General features: G+C 49.0%; 1 protein-coding gene across 3 annotated transcripts in view; it reads left to right on the top strand.

The window, feature by feature from the left end:
- Positions 1 to 19550, top strand: part of SLC16A13 (solute carrier family 16 member 13) — a 339236-nt gene that overhangs the window by 156213 nt on the left and 163473 nt on the right. For all 3 annotated transcript variants that reach the window (XM_085636696.1, XM_085636694.1, XM_085636695.1), the window contains exon 2: positions 18942 to 19156. In XM_085636696.1, the coding sequence (XP_085492822.1) occupies positions 18952 to 19156 (205 nt within the window). In that variant the 5' untranslated portion in view covers positions 18942 to 18951. The remainder of the gene's footprint in view (positions 1 to 18941; positions 19157 to 19550) is intronic.

The following is a 19550-nucleotide window of genomic DNA, read 5'->3' on the forward strand; positions in this document are numbered from 1 at the left end:
CTTTCTCTGACGCTCCTTAATGATCCGAGCCACATAGGGAGAGATAACCTTGCAAGGCTGGACGCAACTGAACTGTTCAAAATTAAACTCTGAGAAAACGGAGATGTTGCTGTTTGCCAAAGATACCTCCTACTGGAATTCCGCGTGTCGGCCTTCCAACCTTGGGCCTCCACCACTGCCAGTCCAGAAAGCAAGGAGCCTGGGGGTCATTTTTGATGCTAAGTTTGCATGTATTGACCATACAAACCAGGTGACATCCTCCTGTTTCCCCACTCTGAGGATACTGAAGAAAACTCTTCCCTTCCTCCCAATGGAGTTAAGGAAACTGTTATAAAGCCCTAGTAATCTCCAAACTGTGTGTTTGTATATGCTTTATTTCGACAACTAATGTCATAAAAGCTATGAAAAACATTTATGAAGAGAGGGAAAAAATACAAAATAACGTATGATACAGCAGCATAATCAAAATAGTATACACAAGCAGTTCATAAAAGCTTACAACGCCTTATAAGTAAGCTTGCAAAACCACCTACTAAACAACCTGCAATCAATCAATCAATCATTACATTTGTAAAGCGCACTACATACCCGTGAGGGTCTCAAGGCGCTGGAGTGCGGGGGGCTGCTACTGATCGAAGAGCCAGGTCTTGAGGAGTCTTCTGAAGGCCAGCAGGTCCTGGGTCTGCCGTAGGACGGTGGGGAGCGTGTTCCAGGTTTTGGCGGCGAGGTAGGAGAAGGATCTGCCGCTGGCGGTGGTTTTCCAGATGCGAGGCACTGTGGCGAGGTTGGCAGATCGGAGGCTGCGGGTGGGGGTGTAGAAGCTGAGTCGGTCGTTGAGGTATGCCGGTCCGGCGTTGTGTATGGCTTTGTGTGCGTGGATGAGGAGTTTGAAGGTGATCCTTTTGTCGACGGGGAGCTAGTGTAGGCCTCTTAGGTGGGGACTCTTCAGAATGCAGCAGCCTGGGTGCAGAAGAACCTTCCAAAATTGTGTTCAGTTTCTCAAACTCTGTGGGACCTGCACTGGCTACCAATCAGGGAAAAAGTAAGTTTAAAGCCCAATGCTGAGCTCACAAAGCCTTACACCAGGTTGGCCCTCTTTTCTTTCAAGAAACTTTTAAGTTGTATTCACCCTCACACACCCTGCGGCCCAGTACAGCTAGATTAATAAGAACTGCTAGAATCAAAAAAGGAAGAAGCTTCTCCCATGTTGCATCCAAATGGTGGAACTCTATGCCCGACCATCTTCGAAAGCAACCTAATCTCCTGATCAATCTTTAGGAAACTGCTAAAAACCTGACTTTTCTGCTCAACGGCCTTACCCTCAATTATTCTTTCTTCATGCGAAATATATTATATGACACTAGCGCCTAGACGCCATTATGGTATCCTCGCACTCTACAAACCTTTTACTGTAACGTTACAAGTTCTGTTCAAACGGACAAAGAGAAGATATACTAACAGTGGACTTCCATGTCTATCCTATACTTGGAGCAAGAGTGTTGTTTGCTGACCTTAGTAGCAGGCAGGAGCCAAGAATGAGCTAACCCTCCTCGATGTGTAGAGCACCACGTATTAGAACAGTGTATACAATGCCAGTGTTTGGGCCGAGGTCATCTGCACCAACTGCGGATAGACGGTTCTTGACTGTGTCCAGGTGGGGGCCCGAGCAAGGGTCTACTGCACCACCTGGGGATAGACGATTCTTGACTGTGTCCAGGTGGGTGCCAGAGCAAGGGTCTACTGCACCACCTGCGGATAGATGGTTCTTGACTGCATCCAGGTGGGTGCCAGAGCAAGGGTCTACTGCACCACCTGCGGACAGACGATTCTTGACTGTGTCCAGGTGGGTGTCAGAGCAAGGGTCTACTGCACCACCTGCGGATAGACGATTCTTGACTGTGTCCAGGTGGGGGCCAGAGCAAGGGTCTACTGCACCACCTGCGGATAGACGATTCTTGACTGTGTCCAGGTGGGGGCCAGAGCAAGGGTCTACTGCACCACCTGGAGATAGACGATTCTTGACTGTGTCCAGGTGGGGGCCAGAGCAAGGGTCTACTGCACCACCTGCGGATAGACGATTCTTGACTGTGTCCAGGTGGGGGCCAGAGCAAGGGTCTACTGCACCACCTGGAGATAGACGATTCTTGACTGTGTCCAGGTGGGTGCCAGAGCAAGGGTCTACTGCACCACCTGCGGATAGATGGTTCTTGACTGCATCCAGGTGGGTGCCAGAGCAAGGGTCTACTGCACCACCTGCGGACAGACGATTCTTGACTGTGTCCAGGTGGGTGTCAGAGCAAGGGTCTACTGCACCACCTGCGGATAGACGATTCTTGACTGTGTCCAGGTGGGGGCCAGAGCAAGGGTCTACTGCACCACCTGCGGATAGACGATTCTTGACTGTATCCAGGTGGGTGCCAGAGCAAGGGTCTACTGCACCACCTGCGGATAGACGATTCTTGACTGTGTCCAGGTGGGGGCCAGAGCAAGGGTCTACTGCACCACCTGCGGATAGACGATTCTTGACTGTGTCCAGGTGGGGGCCAGAGCAAGGGTCTACTGCACCACCTGGAGATAGACGATTCTTGACTGTGTCCAGGTGGGTGCCAGAGCAAGGGTCTACTGCACCACCTGGGGATAGACGATTCTTTTCTGTGTCCAGGTTGGTGCCAGAGCAAGGGTCTACTGCAGCACCTGCGGATAGACGATTTTGACTGTGTCCAGGTGGGGGCCAGAGCAAGGGTCTACTGCAACACCTGCGGACAGACGATTCTTGACTGTGTCCAGGTGGGTGCCAGAGCAAGGGTCTACTGCACCACCTGCGGATAGACTATTCTTGACTGCGTCCAGGTGGGGGCCAGAGCAAAGGTCTACTGCACCACCTGCGTACAGAATATTCTGGAGCAGCTCTTGTTGGGTGCCTGACTCTCCTGACCTTACGATCAGAACTCGGATTGGAGCAGTGAGGCACTTGGCAGTTTTGATTTTTCCTAAAATTGTTCCAATTTGCTTTTGGGACTGAAGAAATCTACTGTGTGTCACCCCAACAATCTGGGGGCGATAAAGCAGGCAAGCTGATCTTTTCTTGGTGGCATGCATGTGTAGGTGGGTGGACACTAGATCCACCCACGAGCTTCCACCCAGTCGACCACAGAAGACGAAGAAGGCTTGTCGGCCATGGTGCCCTTGCTCCAGCTTCTAAGATTGAGCTCTAGAGTAACCGCCCTTTCACCTGGGCATTCCCGAGGGCTGCTAATCTTGAGGTATGTCTTCTGGCCATTGAGGCCCTAGTTTGTATCTTCACCTTAGCTCCTAGCAGCTGTAAAGGATGTGGGATCAGTGATTCCTTTAGATGGCGGGCTTGTCGGTGGGACATGGATGGGTGGCGGGCTTGTCGGTGGGACATGGATGGGTGGCGGGCTTGTCGGTGGGACATGGATGGGTGGCGGGCTTGTCGGTGGGATATGGGTGAGTGGCGGGCTTGTCGATGGGACATGGGTGGGTGGCGGGCTTGTCGGTGGCATATGGGTGGGTGGCGGGCTCGTCGGTGGGACATGGGTGGGTGGCGGGCTTGTCGGTGGCATATGGGTGGGTGGCGGGCTTGTCGGTGGGACATGGGTGGGTGGCGGGCTTGTCTGTGGCATATGGGTGGATGGCGGGCTTGTCTGTGGCATATGGGTGGATGGCGGGCTTGTCGGTGGCATATGGGTGGATGGCGGGCTTGTCGGTGGGACATGGGCGGATGGCGGGCTTGTTAGTGGGATAGGGCTGTATGGCAGACATCAAACTCTGCAGCACTGACGTCACTGCTGAGCTACCGAGTAAGAGTTATGTGGCTGGGAACTCGCAGAGACACTTTGTAATAAATCAACCTACTGGATATACATGGACTACGAGGCATCCGAGGCATCTTTATTACAACAGTTGCCACGCGACTGACTGAGTCACTAATTCACTTGTGGACTGCCAGGTAATCACTGACTGCTGCAGGCGCGGAGGGAAAGCCTATAGCATTCATTCAGCACTGAAAGTCACCACAAACTCCATCTAAGGCCCCCGCTCCGCCGCAGCCTGGGAGAAGGGAGGTACTTACCGCAGCCTGGGGGAAGGGGCGCTACTTACGGCAGCCTGAGAGAAGGGGCGGTACTTCCCGCAGCCTGGGGGAACGAGCGGCACTTACTGCAGCCTGAGAGAAGGGGCGGTACTTCCCGCCGGTTTCTAGTGGTTTGTGGCCTACATTGGGACAGTGTGTGCACAGCGCAGCGCACTCATCACAGCTGGCGACGGTCCCAGTCACTATGGGCGCCGTCGCGTGTGCCAGCCTGCTCCGTGCCACACAGGCTGCTTGCATAAGTCACCCGTCACCCCGCCCCAGCTGTCTGCGGGCCAGAGCCCAGGCGATGCCAGGACACAGGTGGTGCCTCCTCCGCTCATTAGAGGCTCGCCCCGGGCACTGCGCATCAGTGTGTTTTTCAATTCAGCAAACACGATGGGGTTTCGAAGCAGCAGCTTGAAGCATATGACGCGCCGATAACCCATATGAGGGGGTCCAGGCTTGCATATGACGGGTCCAGGCTTGCATATGACGCGCCGATAACCCCGTTGAGGGGTCCAGGGTCCAGGCTTGCATATGACGCGCCGATAACCCCAATGAGGGGGTCCGGGCTTGCATATGACGCGCCGATAACCCCGTTGAGGGGTCCAGGCCTGCATATGACGCGCCGATAACCCAAATGAGGGGGTCCAGGCTTGCATATGACGGGTCCAGGCTTGCATATGACGGGTCCAGGCTTGCATATGAGGCGCCGATAACCCCAAGAGGGGGTCCAGGCTTGCATATGACGCGCCAGTAAAGGGGGTCCAGTCTTGCATATGACGCGCCGATAACCCCAATGAGGGGGTCCAGGCTTGTATATGACGCGCCAGTAACCCCGTTGAGGGGGTCCAGGCATGCATATGACGCGCCAATAACCCCGTTGAGGGGGTCCAGGCTTGCATATGACGCGCCGATAACCCCAATGAGTAGGTCCAGGCTTGCATATGACGCGCCAATAACCCCGTTGAGGGGGTCCAGGCTTGCATATGACGCGCCGATAACCCCAATGAGTAGGTCCAGGCTTGCATATGACGCGCCAATAACCCCGTTGAGGGGGTCCAGGCTTGCATATGACGCGCCGATAACCCCAATGAGTAGGTCCAGGCTTGCATATGACGCGCCAATAACCCCGTTGAGGGGGTCCAGGCTTGCATATGACGCGCCAGTAACTCCGTTGAGGGGGTCCAGGCTTGTATTTGAGCTGCCACCCAAAAATCACAAGGAAACAATTCTCCAGCATGGCATTATACATACGCCTGGAGACAACTAGCATTCGGATGCATTTTGGCTATGGCGCTTTCTTGCTTTTAGCGTAAAGAGGTGTTTGCTGCCGTTTTATTTATTTCTAGTCCAGCTGGTGTTTTGTGCCATGGAAAGAACAGCCTGGTTGGAAGCCGGGCGACGGCGCGCTTTTATCTTGCAACCCCCCCCCCCCCCCCACGCACACACACAGCTGCTGCCTTGGTGTGTTTCAGAGCTGAGCATATCAACACGAGCGGTGGCACCGTGTCCGAGGCGCCCTTACTGCCCTGGTGCCCACCAGGGAGGGTGGCCCGCGCGCCCTATCCGTTCGTTAAGCCCCGGGGGTGCTAGTTTAGAAATAACCGAGAAGAGGACACTAACTAGTCTTGCTGGGTTTTAGTAGATCTGGTTATTTTGAATCTGCCCTGCCCGGCGTGCTAGTAGTGGGTCAGGTGAAGTGAGAGATGCCTAGGGCTTCTAATCGGAGGGGTACCTCTGCTGACCCTGAGCCCCCCCCCCCCCCCACTCCCGCTGCCCGTGAGCCCCCTCACCCCGTGCAGTTCCACAGAGGAGACAAGTAGCCACGATGAACCAAACATCACGGCGCGTCCCTTAGAGATCGCGAGATTCCCACAGTTCAAACGTTCCAAAGGGGAGTAAACTACTTGTATATTCGCTGTTAACGATCAAGTGTGTAAATATTAGCGCACAGCGAGGATGAAAGCCTACCCGGAACACGGCGCTCTTACCATTGAAGTGCAAACAAACGTTGGCAGGTGGGGGCAGGTTGGGACAAGCTGCAGTTCTCATTGATCGAGGGCAGCGCTGTGTTTGTCCTTCGCAAATATCATTCATTCATTCATTCATGAAACTTTATTTCGGCTATTGCGGCCATAAAAGTACATACATATACACAACCACTTAAAATTAATATCAAGAAAGAATACGATGTCCTAAGAACCACTGATTATGAAATAGTACAAGCATAGATAGCAGTAATAATTACTCATTGGGAAACGGGGGAATACAATTATAATCATCACTATGGGAAATAGAATCAGTGCAAACCAATCATTAAAAATATAAATTAAACTAAATGAGTTAAAAAGAAATTCACAGCCTATGTTTTTATATAAAACCTAAGTCACAGTAGCAGCCAATTAAAAGCAGGTGTTAATAGATCTCGTATCAGTTGTTTGATAAAATACCTACGCTTAAAGGCTAGGCTTTTGCCAAAACTAGGGTCACAATAGTTGACAAGGGGGAGCGGGTATTACTAATTCTCACAACGATTTTTCAAAAGATACCTTCGCTTACACCACATTGCAAAGAGGAAAGTAGAAATTGCAACAACAAAAACCGGGTTAGTATCAGATTTTAAAACCCTGCAGGATTCCTTATAATTTCTAATACCTAGGTTCCTACACAGTTGAGTAACCCACTTTAACCTTGCCCACTTATATGCCAAGCAGAAGAACAACACATGCATTACAGTTTCCTCCTCTATTAGGCACCCCGGGCAAAGGTGGGTGGTAGCGCCTGCCCATTTGTTGGTAAGTGCATGGAGCGGCAGCGGCCCATATCTAAATTGAAAAAACAGATTTTTTGCTGTTGGCGGTTGAATAAAATCCAACACCTGCTCCAATTTGTATTGCTGTGTTATGTCCAGGAACCCATAGGTTAAACTAGAAGAGTTAGCGGTCTGTAAAATGCGTGACAATTTATACTCCTTCAGTACACAAACCAAGGATTTTTTTGAAATAGCAGAGCATGACTCCTCCGGTGCGGACCATAGGTCCTCCCTTCCTATCGCACGGAATGAGTCTCTGATAAAGGAGAACCACAGGATACTACCCGCCCCCAGAGTGGACATTACAGCCTTTAATTCCTCTCTATAATGTCCTAACTCTGGCGTACTCCACAGCCGTCGCCAATAAAGCAGTGGGCGCGAAGCAATTAGGTCTGCAATGGGAAGGATGCCCAAATCCATCCTTAGTGGCGTTAAAGGAGTACTTTTGGCCAAACACAGGATTTGTCTCATAAAAGTCTTTTCTGTTATAGTGAAGGCATTAACTAAGCTATGTCCTCAAAGTTCGGCCCCATACATAGTTGCCCCCGTAGCTTGAACCTTGTAGATTTCTACAGGTGGGCTTATACCCTTTAGGGCGCATCTCTTATAAACCTTTAAGATCCCCCCGACTGCCTGAGTTAGCTTTAAATTAACTTTATTAATTTGGTGTCCCCACCCCATTTTGTCGTTTAGTGTGAGGCCCAAATAATCGAAGAAAGGAACCCTTTCTAAAGGTCCATCATCCATTCTTGGGTGCGGACAGTTTGTGGAGTCAGCGTGAAAGACCATATATTTTGGTTTCTTAATATTTACTACCAAATTCCTCCGTTTACGAAACCGACTAAATTCCTCTAATACACGCTGCATCCCCATTGGTGATTTCGAGAGGAGCAGGGTGTCGTCCGCAAACATTAGGGCAAGAAATTTGCGGTTGGCTAGTTTTGGGGAGTCAATGTCCTTAACGGCAAGAAGGTCTCCCTGAGAAAAGGGTTGGTGCAAGGATCCAACCCTGCCTCACCCCCTTTCCTACAGGGAAAGGAGCCGTTAATTTCCCATTCTTGCTGAACCTTACCGTAGCGAATGTTCCCTCGTGGAGGCGTTTAAACTGGTGACAGAGGTATGGTGGTACTCTCATATCCAGCAAGATTCCCCATAGCTGATCACGATCCACCATGTCAAACGCCGATTTGAGATCCACGAATGTAAGATACAGACTTCCACCCTCCAAAACGATATGCTTCCAATAGATCAATTGAAGCTTAAACAACTGATCTATAGTAGATGTTTTACATCTGAAGCCTGCCTGTAAAGGAGTTAAAATATTAAGGTCTTCCATCCATTCCTGGAGTCTTCCCAGTAAAACTCTAGCAAAAATCTTTTGGGTTACATCGATAAGGCTGATTGGCCTGTAATTTGCCGGTTTTATGGGTGACCCTTTTTTATAAATAGGAATGATCTCTGACCCGGCCCACGTGGGGGGGGGGGGGAGGTGACATGCCATAAAGAATGGTATTAAATAATGTCTGGAGGTATGGGGCCCAAACAGTCTGTTCATTTCTATACAGGTCCCCGGGGATTCTATCCAGCCCAGGAGCTTTGTTTGGCAGTATTTTGGCTAAGGCAGATAATACCTCAGCCAAGGTACACGGAGGTATATCCCCAAGGGAATCAAAGGTATGACAACAAGACGATATCCCACTCTCACTAGGTCCATTATAGGGGCTTGAATATAAATCTTTAAAATAAAGACGCCAGGCTTCCTCAGCAATATTAGGCTCAAGGGTAGACCTACCCTCTATTTTCCCGGTATGGACTATGCTTCCCTTATTTGCATGCTATCCCCCCCCCCCCCCCCCCCCTCAGGCTTCACAACAGGGCTCTCTTCGCATCCCTGCATGACCTATTGTACCAGGGTTTTTTATCTCTGCGATGGTTACTCTTATTGGGCTTACTGCTATAAAAACAATCCGCCAGGCATACAACCATATCAAGGTGCATTTTTCCTAGATCTTCATCGGATTCTAAATTAGCACTGCTTCCAGAGACAAGACTTGCTTTTTCTAACAAGGGAATAATGCTAGTATACATATCCGCCATTACTTCTGGAGCTTGGATTATTGAGCCCCAGCGTATTCTTCTCCCTCCTTCAACCACTATCAAATTGTCTAGTAGCGGATTTTCCAGGTCTTGCCCTACTTCCACTACATGGCTATCTAGGGTTACGACCAATGGATTGTGGTCACTTTCATCACGGGGGAGGACAGAAAACTTTGCAACCTTATGCCAAATTTCAACATTTATTAAAATATAATCAATTATTGTTGCCTGTCCAGTTCTATCGAAGGTGGGATGCCCAGGATTGTCGTCAAGGAACCGACCATTACATGCCCTCAATGAATAGGTGAGGGTAAGAGAGGTTAATTGCAAGACTAGTTGGGTCCACCCCCTTATCGGGTACGCGTTAGACGCAGGAATTGACCATGATGAATCCTCGTCACTGGTAATAGATGTTGACAACCCGCTGAGGGGTTCAAAGTGACAATTAAAATCCCCACCAATTAAAAAATGTCCTTCCCCAGACAGTAAATTAAGAAGAACAGCCAAACAATCTAGTGTCGGCAAAGTTTGCCCATACTTAACTGGGCGAGAGTAGACATTGATAATGGCCAGCTTTGGAAGGTTTCTATGGGTGAGAAGAATACATAAAATGTCAGGTGAATGAATTTCTATTCTCTTCACCGTACAACCCAAGTCGGTACCTACCCAAATGCACAAACCCCCCGACGGTCTACCCCTTGTGCACACGTTAACATCCGTGTAACATGCTTCATAGCATTAAGTTTCAAACAAATCAATTCAATTAAACAACGAATGACAATGAAGGACTACAATGTTCTGATTTCTGTTTTATCCTTCTGTATTATGATGAGTTTGGATTTACAGCCAGCCAACACATGTTTCGTCACAGGGCACAGTCTCCCCTGACTTCTTCAGGGCTTTACTTTGTAAATCAGACACATCAGACCTTAAACCTGGTTGTAATTCCGACCCAGCGGGTCCTAAGAAAACACGATCGGTCCAGAAGTAATCGGTATAGAACAGTGTAAGAGGAAGTTTGTGCTGACCTAGTAAGTCAGTTGGGGTAGAGCCGATGTCAATCTCATGACGAGTACATCCATGAGTCACAGCCTGTATCTCCCCGCGTGTAGTTCCGAATGTGTGCTACAAAACCTACTCTATATAATGGTCTTACTGCCCAAGTTTCTTGGAATAAGCAAATCTCGTGGGAGTCTATGAAATCGCCCAAGTCGGGGAGATCCAATCTGGACATTAGGCCCGCAATATTCCATGACAGGATCCTGGGGCCATGTGATCTTGCTTCCAACTCACTCTCATAGGTCGCCTCAAAAAATCCCCTATTTATAACTTCTAGGGGCTTGCAATTGTTATCAGCAGTCCTTAATGTTTCGGAGTTTAGTGCCACCTCACTGGTTGTAACAATACTATTCTTAGATGCATCTAAGGATTTCCCCACCTCCCCACTGTCACTAACTTTAGTGGTTTTACTTATCTCCTCATTCATCTTCTCATAGCTTAGGACGGTCTGTTGGTTTATTACCTCAGCCCCCATACCCAAAGGACTATTACACGACTGTTTGTCCGTGATAAGTGGGCGAAAATCAGTGGGTGTCAGTCAATCCACCTGGTCTAAGACCCTAAATCTATTGCTGAGGGGGATACGGGATGCAAAACAAATACCCTCATTCACTCCTCTATTGAAGGCATGTCTAACTGGGCTCTCCCTTCCCAATTCTTGCCTGGATGTCCAAATTTCTCCATGGTGGTTGGGGGGAGGATAAAAGTAACTTAAGTCAAAAGACTGAATACGAGTTTTTGTCCTTTGGTGAGACCACTCGCATATATGTTGGACCACCCGTCTGTCTCTAAAATTAATAACAATACAATCGACCTCTAGGTCTTTCACTCCTCGACCCACCCAGCTTACTCTACGGGCAAACAAGATTTGACTTTGCACATTCGGCCGTAGAGGTCTGTTGCTATTCAGCCAATGAATAGATTTATTTTTTAGTTCATTGTAAGATTCTACACTATCTTTATCTAGTTCAGGCACCACGGCCAGTACGACGACATATGGTGAGGAATCAGGGGGTAAATCAATAAATGGAAAAATATGCTTAGACTCACTAGAAATAGATCTTTCCTTTGGTCCTGCACGCGATTTTTGTGCCAAACCCCCTCCCAAAGATTGCTGTACTGCTCCTTCACCACGGGGACAACCTGTACTTCGTTGGGCCACTACACCGCTATAGGAGGTAGATCCGGCTACATCACTCCCACTAAGTGAAACATCCGCTGCGTTCGATGTAATTGAGGTAGGCAATGGGTGTTTAGAGACTACAGAATCCCGAGTTATATTCGTCATCACTTCGTTAGCCTGGGCACTCCTCCCCAGACTACTCTTGATACAATCAAAATTAGTTACTGTCGACTGTTCAAGTTTTAACAATTTATCCTCAATTGATAACAACTTATCAAAAAAAGGCTGCATGGATGAGGCTATGAGGGCTCCTACTTTTAACCAAAATCCATCTTCAAGTGAGGGCAAGGAAGAGTCAACAGAACCCATAGAGGAAGTGTTTAGTCTGAGAGAAGTTGCCTGGAGCGCTTCAGAACATATAGGGAGTGTGGTCGCCTGGTCGCTGTTCTTATTATTATTTTTAGGCGCCTCTGAACTTTTTCCCCTCTGCACGCCCCCTCCTCGTTTCCTCTTAGAGGCCGCTCCCAATGCGAGGTCCGTTAGTTGGGGCAAAATTTTAGGTGCGAGCCTTGTGGTTGCACGGGTAGCTGTGCCGCTATCAGTGCATGACGGGAATGTATCCGTAAGTGAAACAGAAGAGCCAAGCTCCTGAACCGTAGGTGTATTCATAGGTTCCCGAGGTATTAGGCTACTACTATGCTCCAAATCCCCAAAGTCGGTTTCTATGGGTGTGGGTTGCTCCGGAGAATGTGCCAACATCAGTCCCCCCAGAGATGACCTTTTGGAAAATACCGGATCCAGTGAAAGACGGCGCTCGGTTAATGCAATCTCATGCGCCAAAACTGACGTTGTTCTTGTTATAAACTGGTCAAGAGTCCCGGTAACAGTACCAGTCCCACCCATTACAGCTTTCTTCCCCTTCCCTTCGCGTACGGACATCGCAAGCTAAGTACAGCGCTATAGTTTCCACCAAGTGTCACTCCTCTCATAAACAGTTAACAAGAGCAATTAAACCGTATGGCTGACCTTGCGTTGCTGGGGATGTCAGGGGCCCAGTCTCCGCCGGTCTCCAACGGGCTCCAACGGGACCACCCTTGGCCCGGCAGCCCGTGAGCATCTTTAAGCGTCTAAGCGCCTCCTGGCGCTTTCACAGTGACGCGATGACTGATGACTGGCGCCACAGTGGGGGCACTGGAGGTTGTAGTTCTAGTTGTAGTTGTAGTTCTCGTTCCCCGTAGTGCTCGTGGGTGGCGGGAGCTTAGCTTAGCGGGAGCTTGGAAGGAAGCGGCGTTGCAGTCCCCTTAGACTGTACTGTATCCAAACTCGCCAGTGAATGCCTTCACTGTCTCCACTGTCTTCACTGTCCCTTGACTCTTGTTTTGCATAGCACTGCACTGCAGCTCCACCACACTGCTCCTGCAGTGTTCTTACTGCTTCAACCGCCTTGAGTGGAGCCTTGCGGGGTGTGGGAGCTGCGGCGGCGGTGCCGACCCGGCTGTGGTGCTCGTGTAACTGACTGCAGGCACCTGCTCGACCCTCCTCTCCGCACCTGATCAGGATCCATTCACAGGCTTGGTTTTTTTCTCCTTAAAGAAACGGCATTGTTATTTACAATGTCAATAGCTTTATCACTCTCAAATGCGAGACCTATTGCATTTGCACCTACACACAGAGCCACCTACACACACACTGACTAAGCTATTGACATTGTAAACAACAATGCCGTTTCTCTACATGTTTTAAAAACAAAAACATAAACAAAAATAATGTCATGAGCAATGCCAATACCTCTAACTTTAACAATGCCGAGACCGTTGCATTGTAAATGCTTGTTTAACCAGTAGGGGACTATGAACAGCAGAATCTCCACAAGTGAATACTGAGGCTTGGTTTATTCACAATACAACACGGTTTACAGGCTAGAAACTGCCTTTAAGCTACTGGGCTCAAAAAGCCCTCCAAGAGATTACTGGAACTTGAGGTGTCGGAAAGGGGGCGCGAAGTACATTGGGCAACACTAGCGCTCAGCGGGAGACCCCGCGGATCCAGCCTTTTTTTGGCAAGCAATTTAACAGTTGTAAATAAAGATACCCGAGCACCAAGCGTCTCTGAGGGGAGCGGTATCAGGGGGCACACAGATGGTAGAGCGCCCCCCGCCTGCTCGCTCTCCCCGGCTCCGCAGCACAGGCTCATCCTGCCTCCTACCTTTCATCCAGTCCATGACTTGGTGACGGGCTCCATGTTCGTCCCCCCAGTCCTCCGGTGACCCCCGCTCAGCGCCGGTCCCACTCCTCCATGGATCCTGTGCTCTGCCGCTGCCCCCTGCTCGGAGACCCGCGGACGCCCTGGCGTTCCCTGAGCCCGGCCACTGGCTGCCTGTCCGCTGCCCGCCCGCTTCCCCTCGCTCCCTCTGTCGGTATGGTGGCAGGGCCTATGCTAATGATGGGGGAGGAGAGCCGCCGAGCTCGGGTTACAGTTTCAGCTGTTCCCAGTCTCCAGCACTGGCACTGCGGGGGCCGAGGGCCTGAAACGGGCACGGGAGGAGGGCCCGGGGCGAGACTGTCACGGCGCGTACTCGGGGAGGCGCACAAATACACTTGTGCTGAGAGACGCGGGCTTCACTCACACTGACACGAGCATCACGCACAGTCCCCGCTCAGAGTACTTCACGTACGCGCACGTGAATGAATTACTACTTTAGGTAGAATTTTACCATGGTTACACGCATTATAGGAAAGAAAGTCAACATATGTTGATCTGCTCTGCATGCCCTTAACTCTATAGCGCCAGGATGCTCCATTCGGAGTGACAACGCGCTCCATAAGTTCCCTATTCACTTCAATATGTCCAGATCGCTAATCCACTTTCCTTTACTAGCTTCCTTGTGTGGCGTAACTGGACTGTAAGCGCTCGAAGGATGTGGCGTAAGGACCAGTGACTCTGTGCAAATCATTTAATTTACCCGTGCACTGGTGCTCGTGTAAAGGTTCCAATACGTTCAGGATCGAGTTCCAGCAATAGGAAGCTGTATATACATAACAAGGCAGAGCAAAAGGCAAGCACACCACTGCCTTTCTCCGAGGCGAAGGAGAAATGCCTCGGAGAAAGGCAGCGGCATTTTCGGATTCGGGGGCGTGTTTGTCTTTTCTCTCCTCCAGCCATTGGCTGGAGGAGATAATTAGACTTCTTGCAAAAAACACGCCCCCCGATCCGAAAAGGACGGGGCCTAATCGGAATGACTGACCTCTTCTCCAATGGCTGGCCAACATTCAAGAGGCCAGCCAATGGAGAAGAGTGGAGAAGAGAGGCGGGTTCAAGCCCCTCTTCTCCAAGTCATTAAATCTCGCAAGCGAGACTGCACAAGTGCAGCCTTCGCTAGCCGAGACCTAAAAAGGAACTTCATGGCGCTACATGGTCTCGCCAGAGACACTAGGAGCTATATAAAGGATACGTATATAAATAAGTTCGCATTTTGGCCCTTACAAGGGGTAGGATAGTGCTACATAAATACCAATGCAACACAATAGCAGGCAATATCTTTCTGATGCTAGGGTCTAGCTTCAGCCCTGTGGCAGAGAGCGCTTCAAAGCCACACCTGGGCACACCCATTGCACTGAGGTGTTTCACTATCAGTCTAAGGCGCTAGTTTACACCCATGAAAACATGGTTGCTTTTTAACTAATTGCTCACTTCTAAGACCCTTATTAGATATGCCCTGTGGAGTGGGATGAGCCATTTATTGCACCCTTGGGTATGCTGTCTTTGGTGCTTACCACTTTTTCCCTATTAAATTCCAGTATATTTGTCCTGTTGAAATTTTGTGAAGGGTGCAGATCCTATTGCACCCTGTAATTACAGGGTGTAGTAAACTCTGTGCCATTCAGAACTCGCACTCTATGCAAACAGGGGCATTCGTCTGGGGCAGGGTCAGCTTTAGGGCGGTGCGACCGGTGCCACCGCACCGGGTGCTGGCTTCCTGGGGGCGCCGTACTTGAAAGTTTATTATGCTTTTGAAGCACCTGCTGCAGCGTTTCTTTCCGCCGGCAATTACCAGCCTCACATAAATGTCAAGATAGCTCGTGTGATTAATTATCGTCCTGGAGAGAGATCAGCATTTTGTATAGTTGAGGTTTTGACTTATGTGAAGTTAGTGCAGAGGGTTAATATGCCTGCTGCAAAGAACGTGTACCAAGTAGATTACAGAGTGCGTATGATGTACACAGATCAGCAGGTTACTGCTTTCAAAAGAGGCATCCTTTTGTTACTTGCAATTTATAACTTAAAGTCCTAATATAGAATAGTGAACTATTAACTTTCATCCTAGAACTGCATACACACTGCAAAGTATACATTATTAGAACTTTGATTAATGTTGCAAAAAGGATTAATTTGGCTAGAAATCGATTCTTATTATTAAAGAGAGCTCCCAACTATGCTGTTTCTTTTTCGACTCTGAGTTTATGCTTCTACCAGTATGGATGACCTGTGACTCCTACACTTTTAGTCCTTTGGCTTATGTAACATTTCCTATACACTGATTTACACACGTATGATTGATTGTCTCTGTGTAATGTGCGTGTGATGCAAAGTGCTCAGACACCCTACACTGGTATATAACTAATTCAATGCATCTGAGAGAGTGTGGTTATGGAGACTTCGTCACTGTTAAAGGGTGCTAGTGAGAGAATCCGTGGTGGAGGTGGTCATGGGGGGCGCCAACAAGCATTGTCGCACAGGGCGCCACCAGCACTAAAGCCGGCCCTGGTCTGGGGCCAGAAAACCCTGGGACGCTCACATCAGGACCCGAGTCCAGAAGGAGCCCCAAACATTGCTCCTTCTTTAGGCTTTCAGACACCTCGTCTTAACTCACCTACATGGCAACCACACTCTAACGTGCCAGGCTAATGTATTAAGCCTTGCAACTGCAACAAATTGTGGCGCCATGAAGACACCTGTGGCTTACTATACTTCACGAAGATAGAAAAAAATTAAGAAACCCAAGAAAAAGCTGGAGTGTCGCTTGGGCATTTGTTTGCAGCCCAGGCGAGGTGCATAGATGTCACCAGGTAGGTTTGGCGAGACCCTGGAAGACAAACACCGTAAGAAAACCCCCGTGGGGTCCATGGTCTGAGTGCCGCTTACAAAATGGCGAACTGAGCAGGAGGCGCTGTGTTTAGAGCTCAACACAAACTAGAATCAAGCTTAACAAAATGTTTAAAAAAACACCTGTTCCTACCTATAAAACCTCTGCATTTCTCACTTGCAAATCTTGATAACATGGTCCAGATGTAATAAGTAAGCGTTTTAATGATAACAAGTGCACCAATTTGACATTTGTGACTGTTAAAATGCTTTTTCGTATGTATGAATGCCGTTTGAGCAGTCGTAAAAGTTTTCCAACTCCTGAAAGTGGATTCTGAATGGATACCGATCAGTTTCTTGAAGGGGTAGTTTGTAGGCATCCCTTCCAAATGCTGAATCCAGTCGCGGCTGGTGCAGGTAAGAGCGGTGGAGCAGGGCGGGCCGGAGGGAAAATTAGGAAAGAACAGGAAAAATAAAATAATAATAAAAACACGTACCTTGGGCTTACTTGGCGATGCGGGGGAGCGCAAGGTAAGTCGTTTTATTAATTTATTTTATTGTCCCTATTCCATCATCTGTCAACTTCTGCCCCACCGCTCTTACCTGCACCTGCCACGCCTTACTGATCGGTATTTTATGTATCAGTGGTTTGTGACTGAAATCCAGGCACAAAGCATTGATATTTTACCTGCCATTCACAGGAGGTCGTATGCATTCGCAAGAGAAGCGGGTCCCTTTGTGACCGCTTACCCTTTGTGAATGCAAAAAAAGTTTGTTGAAGAGTAGGCAGTCGGTCCACTGCTGACTCTTAAACAAGCAAATAAAAAAGTACTTTCCTTTTTGAGAGCAGTCCTTTTTTAGGTCTCGCTAAGTGAGCGCGCATTCGCTGCTCGGAGAGATTTTAGTAAGGGTTTTAAAAAAAGCTACCGCCGGCTACAACTCGCAGTGCATTTGCGCGGGCGCGCGTTTCAGCAGAGGCGCCATATGGCGTGATTACTGCTGCGCGCGCACCACTCGCGCACATGCATTGCAAGCTGTGGCCGGCGGTAGCATTTTTAGCTTGCTAATCGCGGCACCGGTGCTTTACTTTTAACATTAAAAGTAAAGCGCCGGTGCCGCGATTATAGCAAAAGTAAAGAAATAGAAACAAACATCTATTTCTTTACTTTTGCTATAATCGCGGCACCTGCGCTTTACTTTTAATGTTAAAAGTAAAGCGCCAGTGCCGCGATTATAGCAAAAGTAAAGAAATAGAAACAAACATCTATTTCTTTACTTTTGCTATAATCGCGGCATCCGCGCTTTACTTTTAATGTTAAAAGTAAAGCACCGGTGCTGCGATTAGAAAGAAACAAGCATTGGCATAGCCAATAGGTCTCGCTTTTGGGACCTTATAAGTGTTTAGCCATGCAACAGTTGCATAACTAAATACTTATAAGGTCCCAAAAGCGAGACATATTGGCTATGCCAATGCTTGTCTTAAGTAAAATGGGCTGCATTTAAAAAAAGTTGATTTTATTGCAGGGCAGCCACAGACATGATGGTCTGCTGGCCCCAGTAAAGCTACCATGCCTGCGATGGCCTCCAATTGCAGTGAGTCACTATTGGCATCCTTCCTCCTTAATTTTAGAGGCGGTAGGTGCGATTGCGACCTACTACATTTCTGATTTTTAGGAACCAACGTAACTGCCAAGTTTTCCAGGTCTGTTTTTAGGTCTCGCCTGACCCAGCGCATGCGCTGGTCTGGCGAGACTTATTGAGAGGGCTCCAAAAAGTGCTACCAGGTCAGCCTAGAGCTACAGTGAGTGTGCGCGCGCGCCGCGCTTTACCGCGATTACTTTCACTTTCGCGGCCGCACGGCCGCTTTGATGTTTGATCGTGCCCCCCAAATCATATTGATAAGAATAGGCGTACAATGTAAATGTCAACAATCACTTTTTTTAAATGTATGCAACATAATAATATGGCTGTCATATATATAGTTATTTATCAACATTGATAAATAACTATATATGTGGGAGCCATATTATTATTTTGCAATTTGCATACATAAAACCAATAAGTGCTTATTGACATTTACATTGTCATTGGGGGGCTTTTCGGGACTCTTCTGAGTCAAAGATGAATTAATTGAGTCAAAACCTTTAGTTCAACATAATCGACGAAGCAATGGTTTGACCCAACAGCGTTCACCGCATCTTTGACATTAAGGCAGGCAGTGCTGAAGCCCAGCTTGGTCAGCCCAGTCCAGGCCCAAGAGTAGACTGGCTCATTGGCATGCAGAGGTGGGTGGTGCTTCCACTGGAGTGTGCCCGGTGCCCGTCCTGAGGAGCGAGGCTGCATCACACCAGGGCACCGAGGGAGCAATCCTTCATACAAGGATCTGCTTAATATGTAGAATACTTCATTAAAAAAATGTGTTTTTTTTATATTACCCGAATCTTGTGTGTTGAAAATGTCAAAATAGACAATAGAGCCTCAGAGTGTGTTCCATATTTTGCTTTTAATCGTACAGTATGTCTGCCTGTTCTCTTCCATAGCTTTTCTATCAACACTGCTCTTCCTGACCACCCTTTGGGTAACCAGGGCCTGTGAATAGGAACAGATATATGTCCGGCTTTTCTTCTAGCGGTGCTGAGTAAAATCTCTCGTCTTCCTCTGTCCCCCTACAGGTGCCCAGCCATGGCCCCCCACGTGCACCCAGAGCCCCCCGACGGCGGCTGGGGCTGGATGATCGTGCTGGCGGCCTTCATGCAGACGTCGCTGGTGTTTGGCGTTATCCGCTCCTTCGGTGTCTTCTTTGTCGAGTTTGTGCATCACTTCGAGGAGCTGGCCGGCCGCGTGTCCTGGATCACCTCCATTGGCATCGCCGTGCAGCAGTTCGCCAGTGAGTCTAGGTGTGGGGTTGGGCTCAGGGCAGCATCTGTGTACAGAGGGTTAATGCACCTGCTGTAGGGTCTGGGCAGCACCTGTGTGCAGTGGGTTAATGCGCCTGCTGCAGGGTCTCGGCAGCATCTGTGTGCAGAGGTTTAATGCACCTGCTGCAGGGTCTGGGCAGCACCTGTGTGCAGTGGGTTAATGCACCTGCTGCAGGATCTGGCTAGCACCTGTGTGCAGTGGGTTAATGCACCTGCTAAAGGGTCTGGGCAGCATCTGTGTGCAGTGGGTTAATGCACTTGCTGCAGAGTCTCGGCAGCATCTGTGTGCAGATGTTTAATGCACCTGCTGCAGGGTCTGGGCAGCATCTGTGTGCAGTGGGTTAATGCACCTGCTGCAGAGTC

This window comes from Triturus cristatus, chromosome 12 (genome assembly GCF_964204655.1).
Source record: "Triturus cristatus chromosome 12, aTriCri1.1, whole genome shotgun sequence".
In the NCBI taxonomy this organism is placed as follows: Eukaryota; Metazoa; Chordata; class Amphibia; order Caudata; family Salamandridae; genus Triturus; species Triturus cristatus.